At 43.5% G+C, this 19,278-nt stretch overlaps 1 protein-coding gene across 1 annotated transcript; it reads left to right on the forward strand.

Moving 5' to 3' along the window:
* Nucleotides 1-4,822: 4,822 nt before the first annotated feature.
* LOC309400101 (uncharacterized protein) lies at nt 4,823-14,269 on the forward strand (the record flags this gene model as incomplete). The annotated part of the gene is made up of 7 exons (XM_081968422.1): nt 4,823-4,959; nt 5,910-6,463; nt 6,743-6,857; nt 6,978-7,045; nt 10,647-10,776; nt 12,931-14,158; nt 14,218-14,269. Exons 2-7 carry the CDS (start codon nt 6,047-6,049, stop codon nt 14,267-14,269), a joined length of 2,010 nt encoding a protein of 669 aa, XP_081824548.1. The 5' UTR covers nt 4,823-4,959; nt 5,910-6,046.
* Nucleotides 14,270-19,278: the final 5,009 nt, after the last annotated feature.

Genomic DNA, 19,278 nt, shown 5'->3' on the forward strand with positions numbered 1-19,278 from the left:
ACTCTATTATACTGCGGCCATACTAAAATGGCTAAGGGAATGCATAATGCTGAGAAATAAAAGATTACTCAAATTGGAAGGCCATGACCTCCAAGCAGGCTGGCATGCCTTCCTCTGGTATAAAAAAGGATCTGCACACAAATATTTTAGTAGACATTACATCAGACAATCTCGGTTACTAATATGGAACAAAATTAAACATGACTACTATACCAAAATACCTATTTGGCTATCTACGATGGAAGCATACATATACCCAAATTTAATCAACATGGAAAATATAGTCACATATAAAGAGTTATTGAACAGGCAGGGGGAGATCAAAACCAGATCAGAATTGACATCACAAGGAGCACAAGTAGAATGGTGGTCTTATTTACAGATACAATCAAGGTATGCACAGGATAGGAAGAACGAAGGTATTGCCAAAGACTACACAATATTAGATAAACTGTTGATACAGACAGAAAACAGACTGATCAAAGTGCTGTATAGATTCTTGTTGGAATATAAACTAGAGGAGGAACATGTCAAAGAAACCATGGTCGCCTGGGCGAAAAATTTCGGTTACAATGTGGAATTGGCTAAGTGGAAAAAACTTTGGATATTTAATCAGAAACTAACATTGGCTACGGCGTATAAAGAAAATCTTTATAAGATGTTCTACAGATGGCATCTCCCTCCAGCACAACTTTCCAAAATGTTCAAAAATCTGGCCCCAAAATGTTGGAAGTGTAAAAAAACACCAGGCACTTTCTATCATATGTGGTGGACGTGCAATGAGGCAAAAAAATATTGGAAAATGATTCAATCATGGTTAGAACAAATGGTGGGAGAACAAATTATGTTTAAACCAGAAACTTTTCTCCTAGGCATAATACCGGAGGGGTTTAAGAAAGATACACTTTATTTAATTATACATATACTAACTGCAGCGCATAACCTATGCACAGTATTGGAAAAAAGAAAATACACCATCAGAGCTTGACACAATCAGAAAAGTGTTGGCTTGTGCAGAAGCAGATAGGCTCACTCTTGAACTTAAAAATAAAGGGGAATCAGAATATTTTGAAGTATGGAAGAGATTTTATGATTGGTATAAGACAAGATGACAAGACTGGAACAAATGTATATATTATGATTCGACAGAAGGACAGACAATGTATTAAGTAGATTAACTGTTAATGGTTGAAACTAGCTGTACATAATGTGAATGTATGATCACTCCGACTCCGCGGTATTGCATTGTTTTAAATGTAAAAATAATAAAAATATTTTTTTTAAAAAAAAGGAATTGCGACATTGCATTAACAATGACAAGTAAGAGGTTTTCTACATTTGATTTTTCATGATATGAGGGAATTGCCACATGCACATCAATGTACAGTGAGTGAGAAGATCTGAAAGGATGATGGATTCCTCTTTCTCTGATGAAAAGCTGCCACCCCCCAAAGCATGTGCAAAATCTTTTTTCAAGCATTACGGCCATACTTTGCTCCTCTAAAGTGTGATGAAGACTAAGAAGTTGTCTAAATCTGATTTTTAAAAAAATTAAATATCAATGGTATTGTTACTTTTTGGTCATGTAATATGCTCTTTTACTCTTTCGTTGTATTAAAAATATAGTAATATTCCAATATTTGTAAATATTTGGATGGGGGCATAGTCTGGATTTTAGAGGCTCGTGTTGGCTTGAATTTGCTTTTTCAGTGCTGATATTTGAGGCCTCCTTGAATCTCTAGAGATTCAAATTAGGCTCTATGGAAAGCCAGGGTGGTCGCTGCTCTTAATCCTCGACCCTCCAGATGGAAAGAGGGCCGGGGCACACCCCCCCCCCCCTTCATCAGGGAGCTCCGTAGTCGTACGGAGCTCAGAGGTCAGCAGCCATTCCCTTGGAATTCTTGGATGACTTAGATGAGGGAATAGAAGGGGTACTCATCCAATTTCCTGATGATACTAATCTGGCAGGAATAACCAACACCCCAGACGACAAGCTCAGGATCCAGAAAGATCTTGACTGACTTGCACAATGGGCCCTATCCAACAAAATAAAAGTTAATGTGGAGAAAATCAAGGTTTTGTACCTGGACAGGAAAAACCAAAGGTACAAGTATACATTAGGTGAAACCTGGCTCAAAAACAGTAACTGTGAGAGGGGCCTTGGAGTCCCAGTGGACAATCACCTAATCATGAGTCAGCAAGTGTGTGGCAGCTGCCAAAAAAGCTAATCTAACCCTTGGTTGTATAAACGGGCATAAAATCAAAACAACCTGAAGTATTAATACTGATTTATGAAGACTTAAGTAAGACTACACTTGGAATGCTGCATCCAGTTTTGGTCACCACATTGCAAATAAGATGTTGAGACTTTGGAAAAAATGCAAAGAAGAGCAACTAAAATGATTAAATACCTGACAGGATTGGGGTTAGGCTAGTCTAGACTACAGAAAAGCTAGGGGGATCATCATAGTAGTATTCCAGTATTTCAGTGACTACCACAAAGAGGAAGAGGCCGTTTTCAAAAGCACCAGAGGACAGAACAAGAAACAATGGAGAGAAGCAACCTGGAATTAAGGAGAACCTTCCCAACAGTGAGGAAAATAAATTGGTTGAACAGCTTGCCTTCAGAAGTTGTAGGTGGTTCAACACTGGAGGTTTTTAAGAAGAGACTGGACAGTCACTTGTCTGAAATGGTACCTGATTTCCTGCTTGAACGGGGGACTGGAGTAGAATACCTCCAAGGTCCCTTCCAGCTCTCTTCTCATTCCATCTAGAAACTTCAATGTGCTAGAGACACCACTGGTTTTCTTAAGTAGACTGTTTTTTGAATAGTTTGTTGATTTTTATTTTCGCTGGTTGTTCTTATTTTACAATGCCTTGTAGGGAGGGAAGCAAACAGTGGGTTACCCCAGGGTTCTGCCTGAGACGCAGTTCTCTCCAAAATCTTAATTAGCAATATAGATGGGGGAAATAGAAGGAAACTCATAAAATTTGGGGACAACAGCAAGCTAGAGTGAACAGCTAACGCTTTAGAAGATAGGCTCAAGGTCCAGAAAGATCAACGATTTGAACGCTGGGCCCTATCCAAAATTATGCAGTTCAGCTTTTAAACAGGCAGGAAAATAATAAAAGTACTTTTATGGAACAGGAGATATCTGGATCAACAGCGGTAACTTTAGAAATATTGCAAAGAAGAACAACAAAGATGATTAGGGGGCAGGAGACTAAAACATTAAGAACACAAGGGATGGCGCAAGAGGAGCCTTCCAATACTTGAGATGCTGTCACAGAGAAGATGTCAACCTATTTTCCAAAGCACCAATGTTAACATAAGTAATAGATGAAAACTTATCAGATAACTCCGGCCTAGAACCTGTGGAAAGTTATCACCCAGCCCTCTCCCAGGAAAATGAAATATCTGATGTAATGAAATGCCATAATACAAATTTACTCAAAATTTAGAATATCTCACACAAAAATGAAGTAATAATGGTTATAGTTAAATAAATGTTTAACAATGATAATAACTGCGTACATACTGTATATATCAGATTGATAATACAAGATTCTATATAAATTGTAAGTGAAGACTATGGTGAGGATGTACAAAAGTTTTGTAACCAATCGACATACTGTACGAACCTGGAAGATGGTGTTTTATGTTTGTGCTTGTTTGTTTAAAAATTTAAAAAATGGATTTATTAAAAAAACAAAAAAAATAAAAAATAAAAAGATATAAATAAAAAAGAGACAAGAAAAAAAAAGAAAATGAAATATCCTAGGAAATATTGAAAAGGCAGAATATTATATTTTCTTGGATGTGAAAAGGAAGAAACATGTTTTAAATTGAGAATAGCTCCCTGTAGCTTCCTGCCCCCGACCCACTTTGTCAATAGGCTATTAAGAAGGCCAAACCAGTCCCTTTACATAATAAAGAGTTCCCCCCTTCAGCTCCAGTGGGATGGGATTAAGGCATGATAATATTAGCACTTTACTCAACTGACCACATGGCATCTGAGAACTCAACCAAACCTGGATTCAAAATGCAGCCTTGAGAGTTGCCCCTGCATGGCCCCATGGGAGTCTGACAACCAATCAGAACACAAGCTCAAGATCAAAGGCCAGAGAGGGTATAAAACCAGGGACTCAGCATCTCAGTCTTTCCTTTTCTTCTTCTCCACCAACATTGAAGCATGTGATCACCTTTTCTGTTCAGGACTCAGGCCATGTGGTCCTGTCCACCATTAAAACCATCTTTCCAAGCAGCCTCCATGTCTCCAATGTCTTTTTCCCCACTTGGAGCAGAACCCAGAAGGACATTTCTTTCAAGAAACCAAAGAGAAATTTCCTGACAGAGCAATTAACTAGTGGAACAGCTGGATTCCAGATGTTTTTGGTGTTCTGTCACTGCAGCTTTTCAAGAACACATTGGATAGGCGTAATTCTGCAATGGTGTGGGGTTTCCTGCTGGAGCAGGGAATTGGGCTAAACAACACGCAAGATTCCTTCCAACTATGTTACTGGGTATTTTCAATCTCTTGAGTAAGAAGAAGGCTGAATCCGATTTCTTCTAGGTCCCTTCGCTCCCTGTATAAAAGGATGTAGCTTTCTACAGGAACCCTTCTTAAAAGTGAAAGGGGGCACATGGGTGTAACTCTGTCAGAAGCGATTGGATAAAGAAGGGTTATGGATAGGGAGGAAAACAACCTCTTCCTTTCTGGGCCCTGATGGAAAAGGCACCGTTTCCACCCTTTGCATAAACCCCTTCCATGCACGCAGGAATCCGCCAGGTGTGTCCCTCTAAAACGAGAACCGGACGCCGTGCGATTCCCCATTCGGCCACTGGAGGCGATAATCAGAGGCGATTTACCATAGGAGAATTGGAGGGAAGTGACCTCACTGGATCTGACGTCTCTATTTAACCCTTTGAGCTTCGCAGGAGAACTCCAGGTGGGCAGAGTAAGTGGCTGTTTGTGTGTGTGTGTTTGTGAGTCTCCACGTGCAAATGGGGAGGGGGGAACAGGGGGTGCTGGTGCTAGAGAAGGAAGGGAGAGAAGCCCCCATGCAGGTTCCATCTTCGGAGTCCAGAGGGTGGGAGGGGTGGGAGGGCCCGGGATCCCATGTTCCCCTGCCGCCCCTCTTCATGCAGGTGCCAGGCAGAGGGAAGCGGTGCTCAGGATGAGCCGCGTTGGCCCAGGAACAAATCACCAAAGAGGAGGGAGAGTCCCGGGGGAATCCTCCCCCCCCCCACCATAGCCTGGAATAAGCTCCGAGGTCGGAGAAAGGGAGAGCCTGGAGGGGAAATCTGGAGCAGGGAATAAGAAGATGGTTGCAAGGGAGGAGCTGCAGGAGATTCTGCCCGCCTTCTCCTTAGGTGCTGCAGGAGACTAAAATTGGGTTGGATCCCCAGGAGTTCAATTTCTCTTGGGAGCGTGAGTGAACCAGCACATCACTAACCCCAGGTGTCTCATGTGAACAGCTGCTTAGCCTGTTTGGGTTTGGGGTATTTTTGTGAACTTACCTGCATGTAGTTGTGTGATTTGGCTCTCCAAAAGCAAACCCTGAAGAAAGGGAACATCCAAGCAGGTTCATTTTTTAAAAAAGTGAACTTTCCTGGTTTAGAGTTTGGCATCTTGGGTAAAACCTTCTTTGTAGGTAAATGTAGACCTAGGTTTTTATAAAGCAAGCCCAACTTTGTGAGAAGAAAAGAAATTGAAACACTGATCCCACATGCATTTATTCAGTGTTCCAAGTCCTTGATGGAAATCAATCTCAGGTTTTGTACAAACACATATTACTGCACAAGGGCAAACTGTTCAATGCCTCTGCAATCCTGTACTAGCTCGGAAAAACATATCTTTCCATTGGAATGTTCTTAATCCACCACATTCTTTTAATCTCACATATAGGACTTGGAAACCACTTGTACTACTTTTCTGGGAGGCAAAAAATTGGACAGAGGTGGCTGAAAGTCTTCCCTGACCTGTAGCTACAGGAATCGGCAAGATTCCCTGGGACCCATTTGAAGTTGCAGGAAGAAGAAAGAATGAAAAGCCACTCTTTAGAGAATAAGGAAATTGGAAAAGGCCCTTTGGGTGTCCAGCCTGGGAGCTATGAAGAGATCTGGGCAAGAACTGGGCAGAAGATCCTGGAGGAGACAACCATCCTTTCAGAAGTTCAGCCATGGAAGTCCAGGAGCTTCCAGCACCAGGAGGATGAAGGACCGCGAGGACTTTGCAGCCAACTCCATTCCTTTTGTAGTCAATGGTTGAGACCAGAAAAGCACACAAAAGCGCAGATACTGGACCTGGTTGTTTTGGAACAGTTCTTGGCGCTTCTGCCCCTGAACATTGAGAGCTGGGTACGAGAGTGTGGAGCAGAGACCACCTCCCAGGCGGTGGCCCTGGTGGAAGGTTATCTCCTGAGCCAGGGGGTGGAGCAGAAGGAGAGGATTGACTGGCAGGTGAGAGATCTTCTAATCTAATGCACTAAATCTAACAGTGGGTTTGAATTCTTAACTCATGCTTGTCAGAGTTCTTTGGCATCTGTTATACATGGAGATACTGTACTTCTAATTCTTGTAGGACCTTGTTCTTTTATTTGTGATAGTCGTTCCTTTCCTAATTTCCAGCCTCACGGATGGACTTCCAGGGCCTTGGAGGGGTGTTCACAGAAGAAGAATCCACTTTTGATGTGTATTGTCCATTGATTCTTCTTGTTGTTTCCTGCCTACTTTTTCAAGTCCTTCATGGTGGAGATCAGAGATCCTGAGGAAAGGAGGCATCCTTCAAGTTCATCTCTGGAAATGATTTTCAGGAGGATCTCTCAGGAGGATCTAAATATGGACATGACTGGAGGTAATCTAAAGCTCTCCCGTTCCCCAGGGAGATCTCAGGTGTTTCATCTTCTCTAGGCCTTCTCTTCTATAGAACTTCTACATTATGAATTATGCAGTGTAAATTCTGTCTCCCTCATAGGGAAGAATAGAAGGAAGTTGACCCTTCCTGATGGTGGAACTGAAAGAATGGTTGAAACTCCAGTTCAAGTAAGAGGAAATTAATTTCTTAGATTTGTATGCTCCCTTTCCTTCAGAAAGTCAAGCTGATGTATGTAGACAGTCTCCTTCCATTTTTCCTTCTTTTTTGGGTTGGCTTATTTTTGTGTTCCTGAGCAAGATTGAAAGTTGAAGTAGATTCCCTTTAGGAATATTTTATTAAAACCACCATTTTAAATAACTGCTAATTGCTTCCTATTATTATTATTGTTAGAATTGTACTTATGCTAATTACTCACTTTTCAAATAACCCTTGTTTGTAACTGTTTGACTTGGATTTGTGCAAGGATGCAGAAAACTGTCTAAATATTCAGATTGGCAATTCCGCGGCTGTCAAGCCAGCATACCACACCGTAACGCAATGAGTGAGGATGCTTTCTATTGTGGACCGGTAGAAGGAGGTCATCAGTTGTGGTTCCACTTTATTTTTTCACAAGACCCTGAGGAGTCTGGCTTCCCATCATGCACTTGACTTGAGTGTGCAGGCTGATTGGCAAATGGGTGTGTTTGTCTGTCTGCCCACTAGATGGAGAAAGAGAGCAACAACAGTATAAACTTACCGCATTTTTTGGAGTATGAGACGTACCAGAATATAAGACCCACCAAGGTTTTGAAGAGGCAAATGTTAAAAAAAAGTGGGTAGGTAGATGGAGAGAGTGAGTACGTAGATTGGTAGATAAAGGGATAGAGAGAGAAATAGAGAGAGAGAAATACAGTAGGTAGGTAGGGGGGAGAGAGAGAAATAGAGAGAGATAGAGAGAGAGAGAAATACAATAGGTAGGGAGAGAGAGAGAGAGAAAGTAGGTAGGTTGGTAGGTAGAGTGAGAGGGAGAGAAAGTAGGTAGGGAGGGAGGGAGAGAGAGAGAATAGGTAGGTAGGTGTTTCCACGTGTATTTTTTTTTTAAAACAAAGTTTTATTGGTTTTTTAGTGTTTTACAAAAGGAAAAGGTATGGGGAAAGTTACAAATTGTGGCAGCCGCAAACTGCGGTAGGTATACCCCCCCTCCAGACTCATGGTGTACATTTGCATAGCATTCAAATATTACATAATAACATATAGTCAGTGTGGTACATTCATTAATAATTTCAATCAATTTATGTCATGTGGATTTTCTTACTTATTTGTGTGATCTGAGCTTTCTTGATGTCGCCCCATCTCCCCCCGTTGGCAGTGCTCCGGCCCCTCCCGTGTCTTGTGCATCTACTGGGATGTCTTCTGGTTTTTCTAGGAGTAGTTTATTTTTTTCCATAAAGGCCTGCGCCTCTATGGGTGTATTAATTCTGACTCTTGTCTCCTCCCAGAATATTAACATACCTTCAGGCAGCAACCAACGAAACCACACCCCCTTCTGGTATAATTTATTTGCCAATTGCGAATAATAATTTCTTTTCTCCCTCACTTTCCTGGGGATCTGTTTCAGTATGGTTATCTCCTTATCTTTGTATGTCAGGGCTTGTCCCCTTTGTGTATTCAGAATTTCATCTCTTGTGCTTTTCCTAAGAAATTTAATGTGTACCTCCCTGGGGACATTGTGTGTTCTAGCATATGCGGAGTTCACTCTATAAACCAGGTCTATTTCCCACCCCATCTGTTGTTTTTCTTTCTGGATATACTCAGCCAAGATAGTTGTCATGATGTCCCTTATGTTTTCATCATCTGTCTCCATCACATTTTGAAACCTAAGATAAAAGGACATTCTCTCAAACTCTATTTTCATTTGTTGGGTGTCAAGCTCTTTGTTTCCCTTCTGCACGCCCTCCACCCCCCCCCCTCATCTCAGCCGCCCCCTGCTCCAAGAGATCCAGTCTCTGTGAGTTCTTATTAATTTTTTCCTGGTTCCCTCTAATTTCTTCTATCATCTCCTTCAGTTGTTTCTTTATTTCCTCTTGTCCCTGTAGAATTTGCTGAAACATTTGATAAAACTCCAAGTCCGTAGTTTTAGCTTGTTTGAAGGCTGTCAATGTTGATTGTGTGCTCGGACTTGAGGTTGCAGATGTCGGGGCAGAGGCAGCAAAGCCAGACTTTCCAGGAGGTGGTCTTTTAGATGTCATTGTTAGTAATAAAGAGTCCAGTCAGTATAGAGAAGAATCAGTCAGAGCAGTAGAGCAGCCAAGGGAGACCGGGGGGTAGAGAGACCAGGCACAAGGGAACTCTCTAATCACCCTGGCAGGGAACAGACGTTTTTCACTCCAGAAAGTTCAAAAACAAACAATCCACAAGAGAATTATCCAAATAGCACGGAGACAAAGACCGGAAGCCTGAAGCTAAGAGGTGGAGTCAAGTTCACCTTTCATGAAGACAACGGAAGTGTGCCATCTTGCCCTGCCAACTTCGGGTACTGAGGCAACAAATAAAGTTTTCAAAATTCAAAGTTCCCACGCCTTCCAGATCCCATTGTCTTAAAACCTAAAGGTTTAAATCTGAAGATCCATTTAGTTGGAGTGTGACCTCTTTGGTTTGGCTCTCCCCCTCCTCCTTCCCTTGGGGCTACGAGCATGTTTGTTTCTAGCCGCTTGTCCGAGGGGGGGGGGAAATCCCCCTCCCCTCCAGCCGCACCTCTCCAAATTAGCCAAAAGTTCCAATTAACACAACTGACGAGTTTTAGAGTTGGTGATAGGTATGAAGGGAGTCTTCACCTCACCGCATCGCCGCCGCGTCCTTCAGCTTTCTTTTTTTCTTCCGGACAGCCTCGCATCGAAGACGCTTCAGCGCGTCTCCCCTTTGCGCTCCTCGGTGCCTGGAGCGAAGCGAGAGCCCCCCGACGTCCGCCGCAGAGGTCCTCCCGCCGCGCCGCTCCTCCGGCAGAACGCCTATTTGGGGCGTCCTGCGCCCCCCAAGGGGTGGGGAGCCCACCGGGGATGCGCGGGGCGAGCAGTCTCTGCCCGTCGCCGTCAGCCGCCGGAACCGGAGGTTTTTCCACGTGTATTTATCCATGTGCTGGAGAAGGAAATTGCTGAAAATTTGCAGCACCTAAGACTTTGTTTCTGCTGGCACAGTACTTGATCAATGAAATTCACATCAATCACTCTAACTAAAGAGCTTTCCAAAAGGAAAAAAAAAGTTTTAGCACTCTGCAAACCTCCCAAAAACTTCCTTTTTTTACAGCAATCCCCCCTTTTTAAAATAATGCAGGAATAGCCTTTAGGGGGCTTGATGAGTGTTTCTGAGGGGGGGGGGCAAAAATAAGTAAAAAATGGCCCGTTGTTTATACATTTCTGCCTTCCTCAGCCCCCAGGAGCTCTTTGAAAGCCTCCATAAGGCTATGCACGCCCATTTTGGTGAAGAGGCGAGGCATCAGGAGGCATTCGGTGTATAAGACGCACCCAGATTTTCAGCCTCTTTTTTGAGGGAAAAAGGTGCATCTTATACTCTGAAAAATACATATATACCACAATGTATATTTATATATTCTGGCATAACACTACCCAAAACATTTCTTCAATCCAAACATTTTCTCACATAAACCCTGGAATGCTACTTAGCAGAGCCAATTACCTTAGTGCATAGCATTACTTCGGGAATTTGTAAGCGATAGGAGCTTTTTTAAAACAATACCTCCTGGGCCTTCTGTGTACTCTCTTTCCCCGTCAGGAGGGCCTTGTCTCCTTCGAGGAGGTGGCTGTGTATTTCTCCGAGGAGGAATGGTCTCAGCTGGATCCTGGCCAAAAAGCTCTGCATTGGGAAGTCATGATGGAAAATTACAGGAACGTGGCCTCTCTTGGTAAGGGTGTTTCCTACTCTGCAGACAGAGAATTCAGGAAGACGTTTTGTAGTTGGATACCTCTGGCTGTTTCTCATTTTAAAAATCTCGAATTGTTATCCTCTTTGGAGAGGAAGCAGGTAGAAACATGCCATTCTCCTGCTCCTAGGAAGGAAATAGATCCATGACATTCTCTTTAGATGCATCCTGTGCCATTTCACATCTGATGTATTTTCTATTTCTATTTAAACATGTCAGTGGCAAAGTCATTCCTTGTCTTGATGTAATGTTAAACTCCATCGCAGATTTCAGCTTTTTTGTCCCAGATACCGTGTTTCCCCGAAAATACAACCTGTCCCGAAACTAAACCCATGCCACATTTTTCGCATGGGCAAAAATATAAGCCCACCCCCGAAAATAAACCCCCCCTCCGGCCAGGCAGAGCACCGCTCACTGACCTAGCGTTATTCCGAAAGCGCCAAGTCGCAGGAGCCAGGGGGGGGAGCTCTCACGTTGCTTGCCGCCTTCGGGATACCGCTAGGTTGGGGAGTGGCGTTCTGCCTGTCCGAAGGGGAGAGTTGCCGGGCGGCTGCTCCCTTGTGAACTGGCTCCCGAAGAGCCAGGCACAGCCTCAGGGGCGAAGCAGCCATGAGGTAATCATGCCCACGAGCAGCCACCCGGCAAATCCCCTCTCCAGCCGGAAGAGCGCCATTCACTGACCTAGGGGGTAATCCCTAAGGTGCCAAGCCATGTGGCGCTCTGCCCGCCCCACAGCTCCTGCAGCTTGGCACATTCGGGATACCCCCTAGGTCAGTGCATGGAGCTCTGCCCGGCTGGAGAAGGGGGTTGCGCGAGAGCCTGTTCCGCCCGCAGCCTCACCAAGCCCTTGCGCAGCTCTCCCAGGCCACCGCCGCTGGCTGCTGCTGGCCGCCGCTGCCCCGTTCCGCTCCGCGCATAACTTCCAAATCTAAAATTCGGGGCCGAGTGTTCCAGCATCGGCCGCTCTAGGAGTGCTCTCTATGGTGGGCGGGCTGCTGGAAGACTCTCTGTCCGGCAGCCAGCCCACCATAGAGAGCACTCCTAGAGCGGCCGATGCTGGAACACTCGGCCCCGAATTTTGGATTTGGAAGTTATGCGCGGAACGAGGCGGCGGCGGCGGCCAGCAGCCAGCGGCGGTGGCCTGGGAGAGCTGCGCAAGGGCTTGGTGAGGCTGCGGGCAGAACAGGCGCTCACGCAACCCCCTTCTCCAGCCGGGCAGAGCTCCATGCACTGACCTAGGGGGTATCCCGAATGTGCCAAGCCGCAGGAGCTGGGGGGCAGGCAGAGCGCCACATGGCTTGGCACCTTAGGGATTACCCCCTAGGTCAGTGAATGGCACTCTTCCCGGCTGGAGAGGGGATTTACCGGGCGGCTGCTCGTGAGCATGGTTACCTCATGGCTGCTTCGCCGCTGAGGCTGTGCCCGGCTCTTCGGGAGCCAGTTCACAAGGGAGCAGCCGCCCGGCAGCCCCAAAACAATAAGCCCTCCCTGATAATAAACCCAAGGGCATATTTCGTGGGGCAAAAGAAAATAAGCCCCTGGCGTATTTTCGGGGAAACACGGTAATTCCATATCAGTCCTGTGAAGCCGTGATGGCGCAGTGGTTAAATGCAGTACTGCAGGCTACTTCTGCAGACTGCCGGCTGTCTGCAATTTGGCAGTTCGAACCCCACCAGGCTCAAGGTTGACTCAGCCTTCCATCCTTCTGAGGTCAGTAAAATGAGGACCCAGATTTTGGGGGGCAATATGCTGACTCTGAAAACCGCTTAGAGAGGGCTGTAAAGCCATGTGAAGTGATATATAAGTCTAAGTGCTATTACTATGAGGCCTTGTCATTCAAGTAAGTTGGTTAACTAGTTCTGTTTTATTTCTATCCTGCACCTTAGAATTAGGGGTGAAATGGTGACGGTTTCCAATTGCAAACATGCAGCTTAGCTTAATAGAAGAACACTAGTATTTTCCTCCCCTTCAATCATGTGATTTTTGGCAAAAAAAAAAGCAAAATGCAAGTGAAACATGTTTTATGTAAGAAGGAAAAGAGGAGATTGAAGATGAGTTTCAAAGGGGGATGATTTCCGGCTGATTGATCGTTTCCTTTAAACTTGGTGTATTATTTATTTCCCTTTTCCCTTGTAGGTGATAATGAGAAGGACCATGAAGAGTCAAGGGAATCATTCCAAGGGTTCAAGCATGGAGACGTAATGGAGAAGCCTGCAATTCAAATGGAATTCCACAGGCAGGAGAGAAACCCCTCAAATAATTGGAATAAGGAAAGCTCATCTTCCATTGAGGCTCACATGCAGGAGCTTCTTGAGGAAGGGGGGAAAATACAGAAGAAATATATGGGGAAAGGTGTAAAACTATCCAAAGAAACATTAGAGGTAAATGAACACTATCCATCCACATCCAAAGGACGAGATTATATACGCAAAGACAATGGAAAAAATTACAATGGGAATATCCCATTTTCTCAGGAAAATGAGTCTCTTATATCACTAAAAAGTCTTCCCATCGGGGAGACTCTGGAGGATGGAAAGAGCTTCTTTGAAAGGAAGACTTTGACTGCTCAGGAAAGAAACCACAAGGAGAAGCCATATAAGTGCATGGACTGTGGAAAGAGCTTCAACAAAGAGAGTAATCTTACATTCCATAAAATGATTCATATGGGGAAGAAGCCATTTAAATGCCTGGAGTGTGGAAAGGGCTTCAGTAGAAACAGTGTACTGACTCTCCATCAAAGGATCCACACAGGGGAAAGTCCATTTAAATGCATGGAGTGTGGAAAGAGCTTCAGTACAAACAGTGTACTGACTCTCCATAAAAGGATCCACACAGGGGAAAGGCCATTTAAATGCATGGAGTGTGGAAAGGGCTTCAGTACAAGCAGCACCCTTACTATCCATAAAAGGATCCACACAGGGGAAAAGCCATTTAAATGCATGGAGTGTGGAAAGAGCTTCTTCCGGCCTAGTGGCCTCATTAGTCATAAAAGGATCCACACAGGGGAAAAGCCATTTAAATGCATGGAGTGTGGAAAGTCTTTTCGTCAGAGCACTCACCTTACTTTCCATAAAAGGATCCACACAGGGGAAAAGCCATTTAAATGCATGGAGTGTGGAAAGTCTTTTCGTCAAAGCACTCACCTTACTTTCCATAAAAGGATCCACACAGGGGAGAAGCCACATAAATGCATGGAGTGTGGAAAGTCTTTTCGTCAGAGCACTCACCTTACTTTCCATAAAAGGATCCACACAGGGGAAAAGCCATTTAAATCCATGGAGTGTGGAAAGTCTTTTCGTCAGAGCACTCACCTTACTTACCATAAGAGGATCCACACAGGGGAGAAGCCACATAAATGCATGGAGTGTGGAAAGGGCTTCAGTAACAGCAGTGCACTTAACGTCCATAAGAGGATCCACACAGTGGAGAAAACATACAAATGCCTGGAGTGTGGAAAGAGCTTCTTCCACCCTAGTGGCCTCATTCGTCATAAAACGAGCCACACAGGGGAAAGGCCATTTAAATGCCTGGAGTGTGGAAAGAGCTTCTTCCAGCCTAGTGGCCTCATTCGTCATAAAAGGATCCACACAGGGGAGAAACCATACAAATGCATGGAGTGTGGAAAGGGCTTTAGTAGAAGCAGTGCCCTTACCGTCCATAAGAGGATCCACATAGTGGAGAAAACATACAAATGCATGGAGTGTGGAAAGAGCTTCACGGCAAGCAGTGCCCTTACCGTCCATAAGAGGATCCACACAGGGGAAAGGCCATTTAAATGCCTGGAGTGTGGAAAGAGCTTCTTCCACCCTAGTGGCCTCATTCGTCATAAAAGGATCCACACAGGGGAGAAACCATACAAATGCACGGAGTGTGGAAAGGGCTTTAGTAGAAGCAGTGCCCTTACCGTCCATAAGAGGATCCACACAAGGGAAAGGCCATTTAAATGCATGGAGTGTGGAAAGGGCTTCATGGCAAGCAGTGCCCTTACCGTCCATAAGAGGATCCACACAGGGGAGAAACCATACAAATGCATGGAGTGTGGAAAGGGCTTCAGTACAAGCAGTTCTCTTACTGTCCATAAGAAAATCCACACACAGGAGAAGCCATTTAAATGATTGCTGTGTAGAACATCTTTTAACCAGAGCTATCATCTTACTTACCATCAAAGGATCCACACAAGGGAGAAGAAGCCAAGATAAATGCATGGACTTTGGAGAGAGCTTTAGGAGGACAAATGACCTAATTTCCCATACAAAGATACGCTTAGGTGGGAACATGATGTTAATTCTAGAAAGTTACATTTATGAATTTTCCTATTTACAGAGACTGAGCTTGCAAAGAAATTATTTTCTTAGTTTGACCCAATAGTCTGAACGACGGATATGAATTTACTAACAAAAATGCAAACAATTGGTGTGTCATTTCAATTCTGACCTGGATTATTTATATTTAAGTACAATTTATTTATTTTCAAAAGTACCATTCCTACTCTCCACTTGTTTCTTCTTCCCATGTGATCATATTCAAAAGGCTTTAAATTTCCCTATTTTCCCTCATTTTTCCCTTTCTGATTCATTAATAGACACCCAATTTATTAGAGTACTTTCCTCCATCCTCAGGAAAGTTGGAATGGTGTAGCCGAGAGATTGTAGGCCAGTGATGGCGAACCTTTTAGGCTCCGATTGACAAAACTATGCGCGCCTGCATGCCCTAACTGAAAGGTGTTCATATTTGCATGCGAATATGCCCGTGCCATGGACATGCAATAATATGCACATGCACATCAGAGATCCGAAAACCATCTGGCTGGCAGGAGGTGGGTTATCCCAATATTGGCAGCGCGGCAACAGGTAACAGGTAAAATCAGTGCGGCAACAGGTAAGAAGCTCACAAAAGAAGCTCCACGGAGATGTGACCTGGGCTGACGGCGCATGTGCCAGCACAACACAGAGAGCTCTGCATGCCACCTCCCGAACATGTCCCATAGGTTCACCATCACAGTTCTTGGCTTTTTAAAATATACAAATATAATCCAAAGAGACTTCAAGTTGCATCAAACTTTAGAGTGAGGTGGAATTTGATACTGAATTGTCTTATTCAGGAATTGCGACATTGCATTAACAGTGACAAGTAAGAGGTTTTCCACTTTTGATTTTTCATGATTCCTCCACCCTCTCTTTTTGTCCAAAATTCGGGATACTAAAGTGATGCCACTGTGCTAACATTGCAAGTGATCAAGCAAGAAAGGTGCCAATCACAAATCAGTTAGACCAAAATAAATAATCTTTAGTTTTTTTAAAAAAACTATTCCAGAAAACAAATTCTGATCTTCCTGATCACAAATAAGACGGGGAGCCATCTCTGTGATGTGAAGAATTCCAAAAGAATCAAAAGTTGCATTCACAGTGTAGAACTGTGACCTGAGCCAGGTGCTATGTGTAGAGAAGCATGAAGCCTTATTTAGTGAAAGGCCTCATAATCTGAGGGAATTGCCACATGGGCATCAATGTACAGTGAGTGAGAAGATCTGAAAGGACGATGGATTCCTCTTTCTCTGATGAAAAGCCCCAATCCCCAAATGCATGTGCAAAATCCTTTTTCAAGCATTATGGCCATACTTTGCTCCTCTAAAGTGTAATGGAGACTAAGAAGTTGTCTAAATCTGATTTTTTAAAAAATCAAATATCAATGGTATTGTTACTTTTTGGTCATGTATTATGCTATTTTACTCTTTGGTTGTATTAGAAAAAATAGTAATATTCCAATATTTGTAAGTATTTGGATGGGGGCATAGTCTGGATTTTAGAGGCTCGTGTTGGCTTGAATTTGCTTTTTCAGTGCTGATATTTGAGGCCTCCTTGAATCTCTAGAAAGCCTTCAGAGTGGCTCTTTTGGAGGAAAGTGAGTTTCGATCCTCCACAGAAATTCACAGAAAGATCACAAATCATTCCTACACTGTAAGTGGAATACATATATGGGGTAGACAGCATCACCACCCGATGGAGTTGTAACTGGCTGACATACTGTACTCAATGAGTAGTCCTTCATGACACTACGTCTACATGGAAGGAACTAAGCAGTGGAGTACCAAAAGGCTCCATCTTGGGCCCAGTACTCTTCAAAATCTTCATAAATGACTTAGATGAGGGAATAGAAGGGGTACTCATATCCAATTTCCTGATGATACTAATCTGGCAGGAATAACCAACACCCCAGACGACAAGCTCAGGATCCAAAAAGATCTTGACAGACTTGCACAATGGGCCCTATCCAACAAAATAAAAGTTAATGTGGAGAAAAGCAAGGTTTTGTACCTGGACAGGAAAAACCAAAGGTACAAGTATACATTAGGTGAAACCTGGCTCAAAAACAGTAACTGTGAGAGGGACCTTGGAGTCCCAGTGGACAATCACTTAATCATGAGTCAGCAAGTGTGTGGCAGCTGCCAAAAAAGCTAATCTAACCCTTGGTTGTATAAATGGTTGTATAAAATCAAAACAACCTGAAGTATTAATACTGATTTATGAAGACTTAAGTAAGACTACACTTGGAATACTGCATCCAGTTTTGGTCACCACATTGCAAAAAAGATGTTGGGACTTTGGGAAAAATGCAAAGAAGAGCAACTAAGATGATTAAATGCCTGACAGGATTGGGGTTAGGCTAGTCTAGACTACAGAAAAGCTAGGGGGATCATCATAGTAGTATTCCAGTATTTCAGTGACTACCACAAAGAGGAAGAGGCCATTTTCAAAAGGACCAGAGGACAGAACAAGAAACAATGGAGAAAAGCTACCTGGAATTAAGGAGAACCTTCCCAACAGTGAGGAAAATAAATTGGTTGAACAGCTTGCCTTCAGAAGTTGTAGGTGGTTCAACACTGGAGGTTTTTAAGAAGAGACTGGACAGTCACTTGTCTGAAATGGTATCTGATTTCCTGCTTGAACGGGACTGGAGTAGAATACCTCCAAGGTCCCTTCCAGCTCTCTTCTGATTCCATCTAGAAACTTCAATGTGCTAGAGATGCCACTGGTTTTCTTAAGTAGACTGTTTTTTGAATAGTTTGTTGATTTTTATTTTCGCTGGTGGTTCTTATTTTACAATGCCTTGAGATAACGACATGTGTTAAGGGCAATGGAGCAGTTATTGTTTATGTACAGGTTTCCTCAAAAACAAATTCCTCAATTATCCTTTTAATCCTTGTAATTAAAAAAAAAATCTGCTTGCACAGCCAGTGAAGAAGAAAAAGCTCCATTATTAATGAAGTTTAACCACACAAGAATACATGGAGGGAAGCATCTATATTTTATCTATGTGTACATCTAAATCTATAATGTAGACGCATGTTATATATACATCTATCGGGAGGGAAGCAAACAGTTACCCCAGGGTTCTTCCTGAGATGCAGTTCTCTCCAAAATCTTAATTAGCAATGTAGATGGTGGAAATAGAAGGAAACTCATAAAATTTGGGGACAACACCAAGCTAGAGTGAATAGCCAATGGTTTAGAAGATAGGCTCAAGGTCCAGAAGGATCTCAACAGATTTGAATGCTGGGATCCATCCAAAATTATGCAGTTCAGCTTTTAAACAGGCACAAAAATAATAAAAGTACTTTTATGGAACAGGAGATATCTGGACCAACAGCGGTAACTCTAGAAATATTGCAAAGAAGAACAACAAAGATGATTAGGGGGCAGGAGACTAAAACATTACGAACACAAGGGATGGCGTAAGAGGAGCCTTCCAATACTTGAGAGGCTGTCACAGAGAAGATGTCAACCTATTTTCCAAAGCACCTGTCGGAAGAAATGTCCTTCTGGGTTCGGCTCCAAGTGGGGAAAAAGACACTGGAGACATGGAGGCTGCTTGGAAAGATGGTTTTAATGGTGGACAGGACCGCATGGCTTGAGCCCTGAACAGAAAAGGTGATCACATGCTTCAATGTTGGTGGAGAAGAAGAGAAGGCCAGATGGAGGGGCTTGCTAGGCTTTTTATAACCTGTTCAGTCCCACCTCTCTGTTTCCTGTCCCTGTGTAAGAAATGTATTCTGATTGGTTGTCAGACTCACATGGGCCCATGCAGGGGCAACCCTCTGGGCTGAGTTTTGAATCCAGGTTTGGTTGAGTTCAGATGCCATGTGGTCAGTTGAGTAAAGGCTTATATTATCATGTCTTCATTGTCACTGCCAGAACTCTACACCCATCCCCCTGGAGCTGAAGGGGAGAACTCTTTATTATGTAAAGTATGACTAGCTTGGCCTTTTTAATGGCCCATTGATAAAGTGAGGATGGCAGGAAGCTGCAGGAATTTACTTAGTTTTTAAAATGTGTTTCTCCCTTTTTCACATCCAGGAAAATATAATATTGTGCCTTATCAATATTTCCTAGGATATTTCATTTTTTCTGGGAGAGGGCTAGGTGATAACTTCCTACAATCCCTCCTGAGTGGAACGCACATGTTCTTGACAAAAGATAAAAATTG

Source organism: Natrix helvetica (assembly GCF_964273705.1).
Source record: "Natrix helvetica genome assembly, chromosome: 1".
NCBI classification, from domain to species: Eukaryota; Metazoa; Chordata; class Lepidosauria; order Squamata; family Natricidae; genus Natrix; species Natrix helvetica.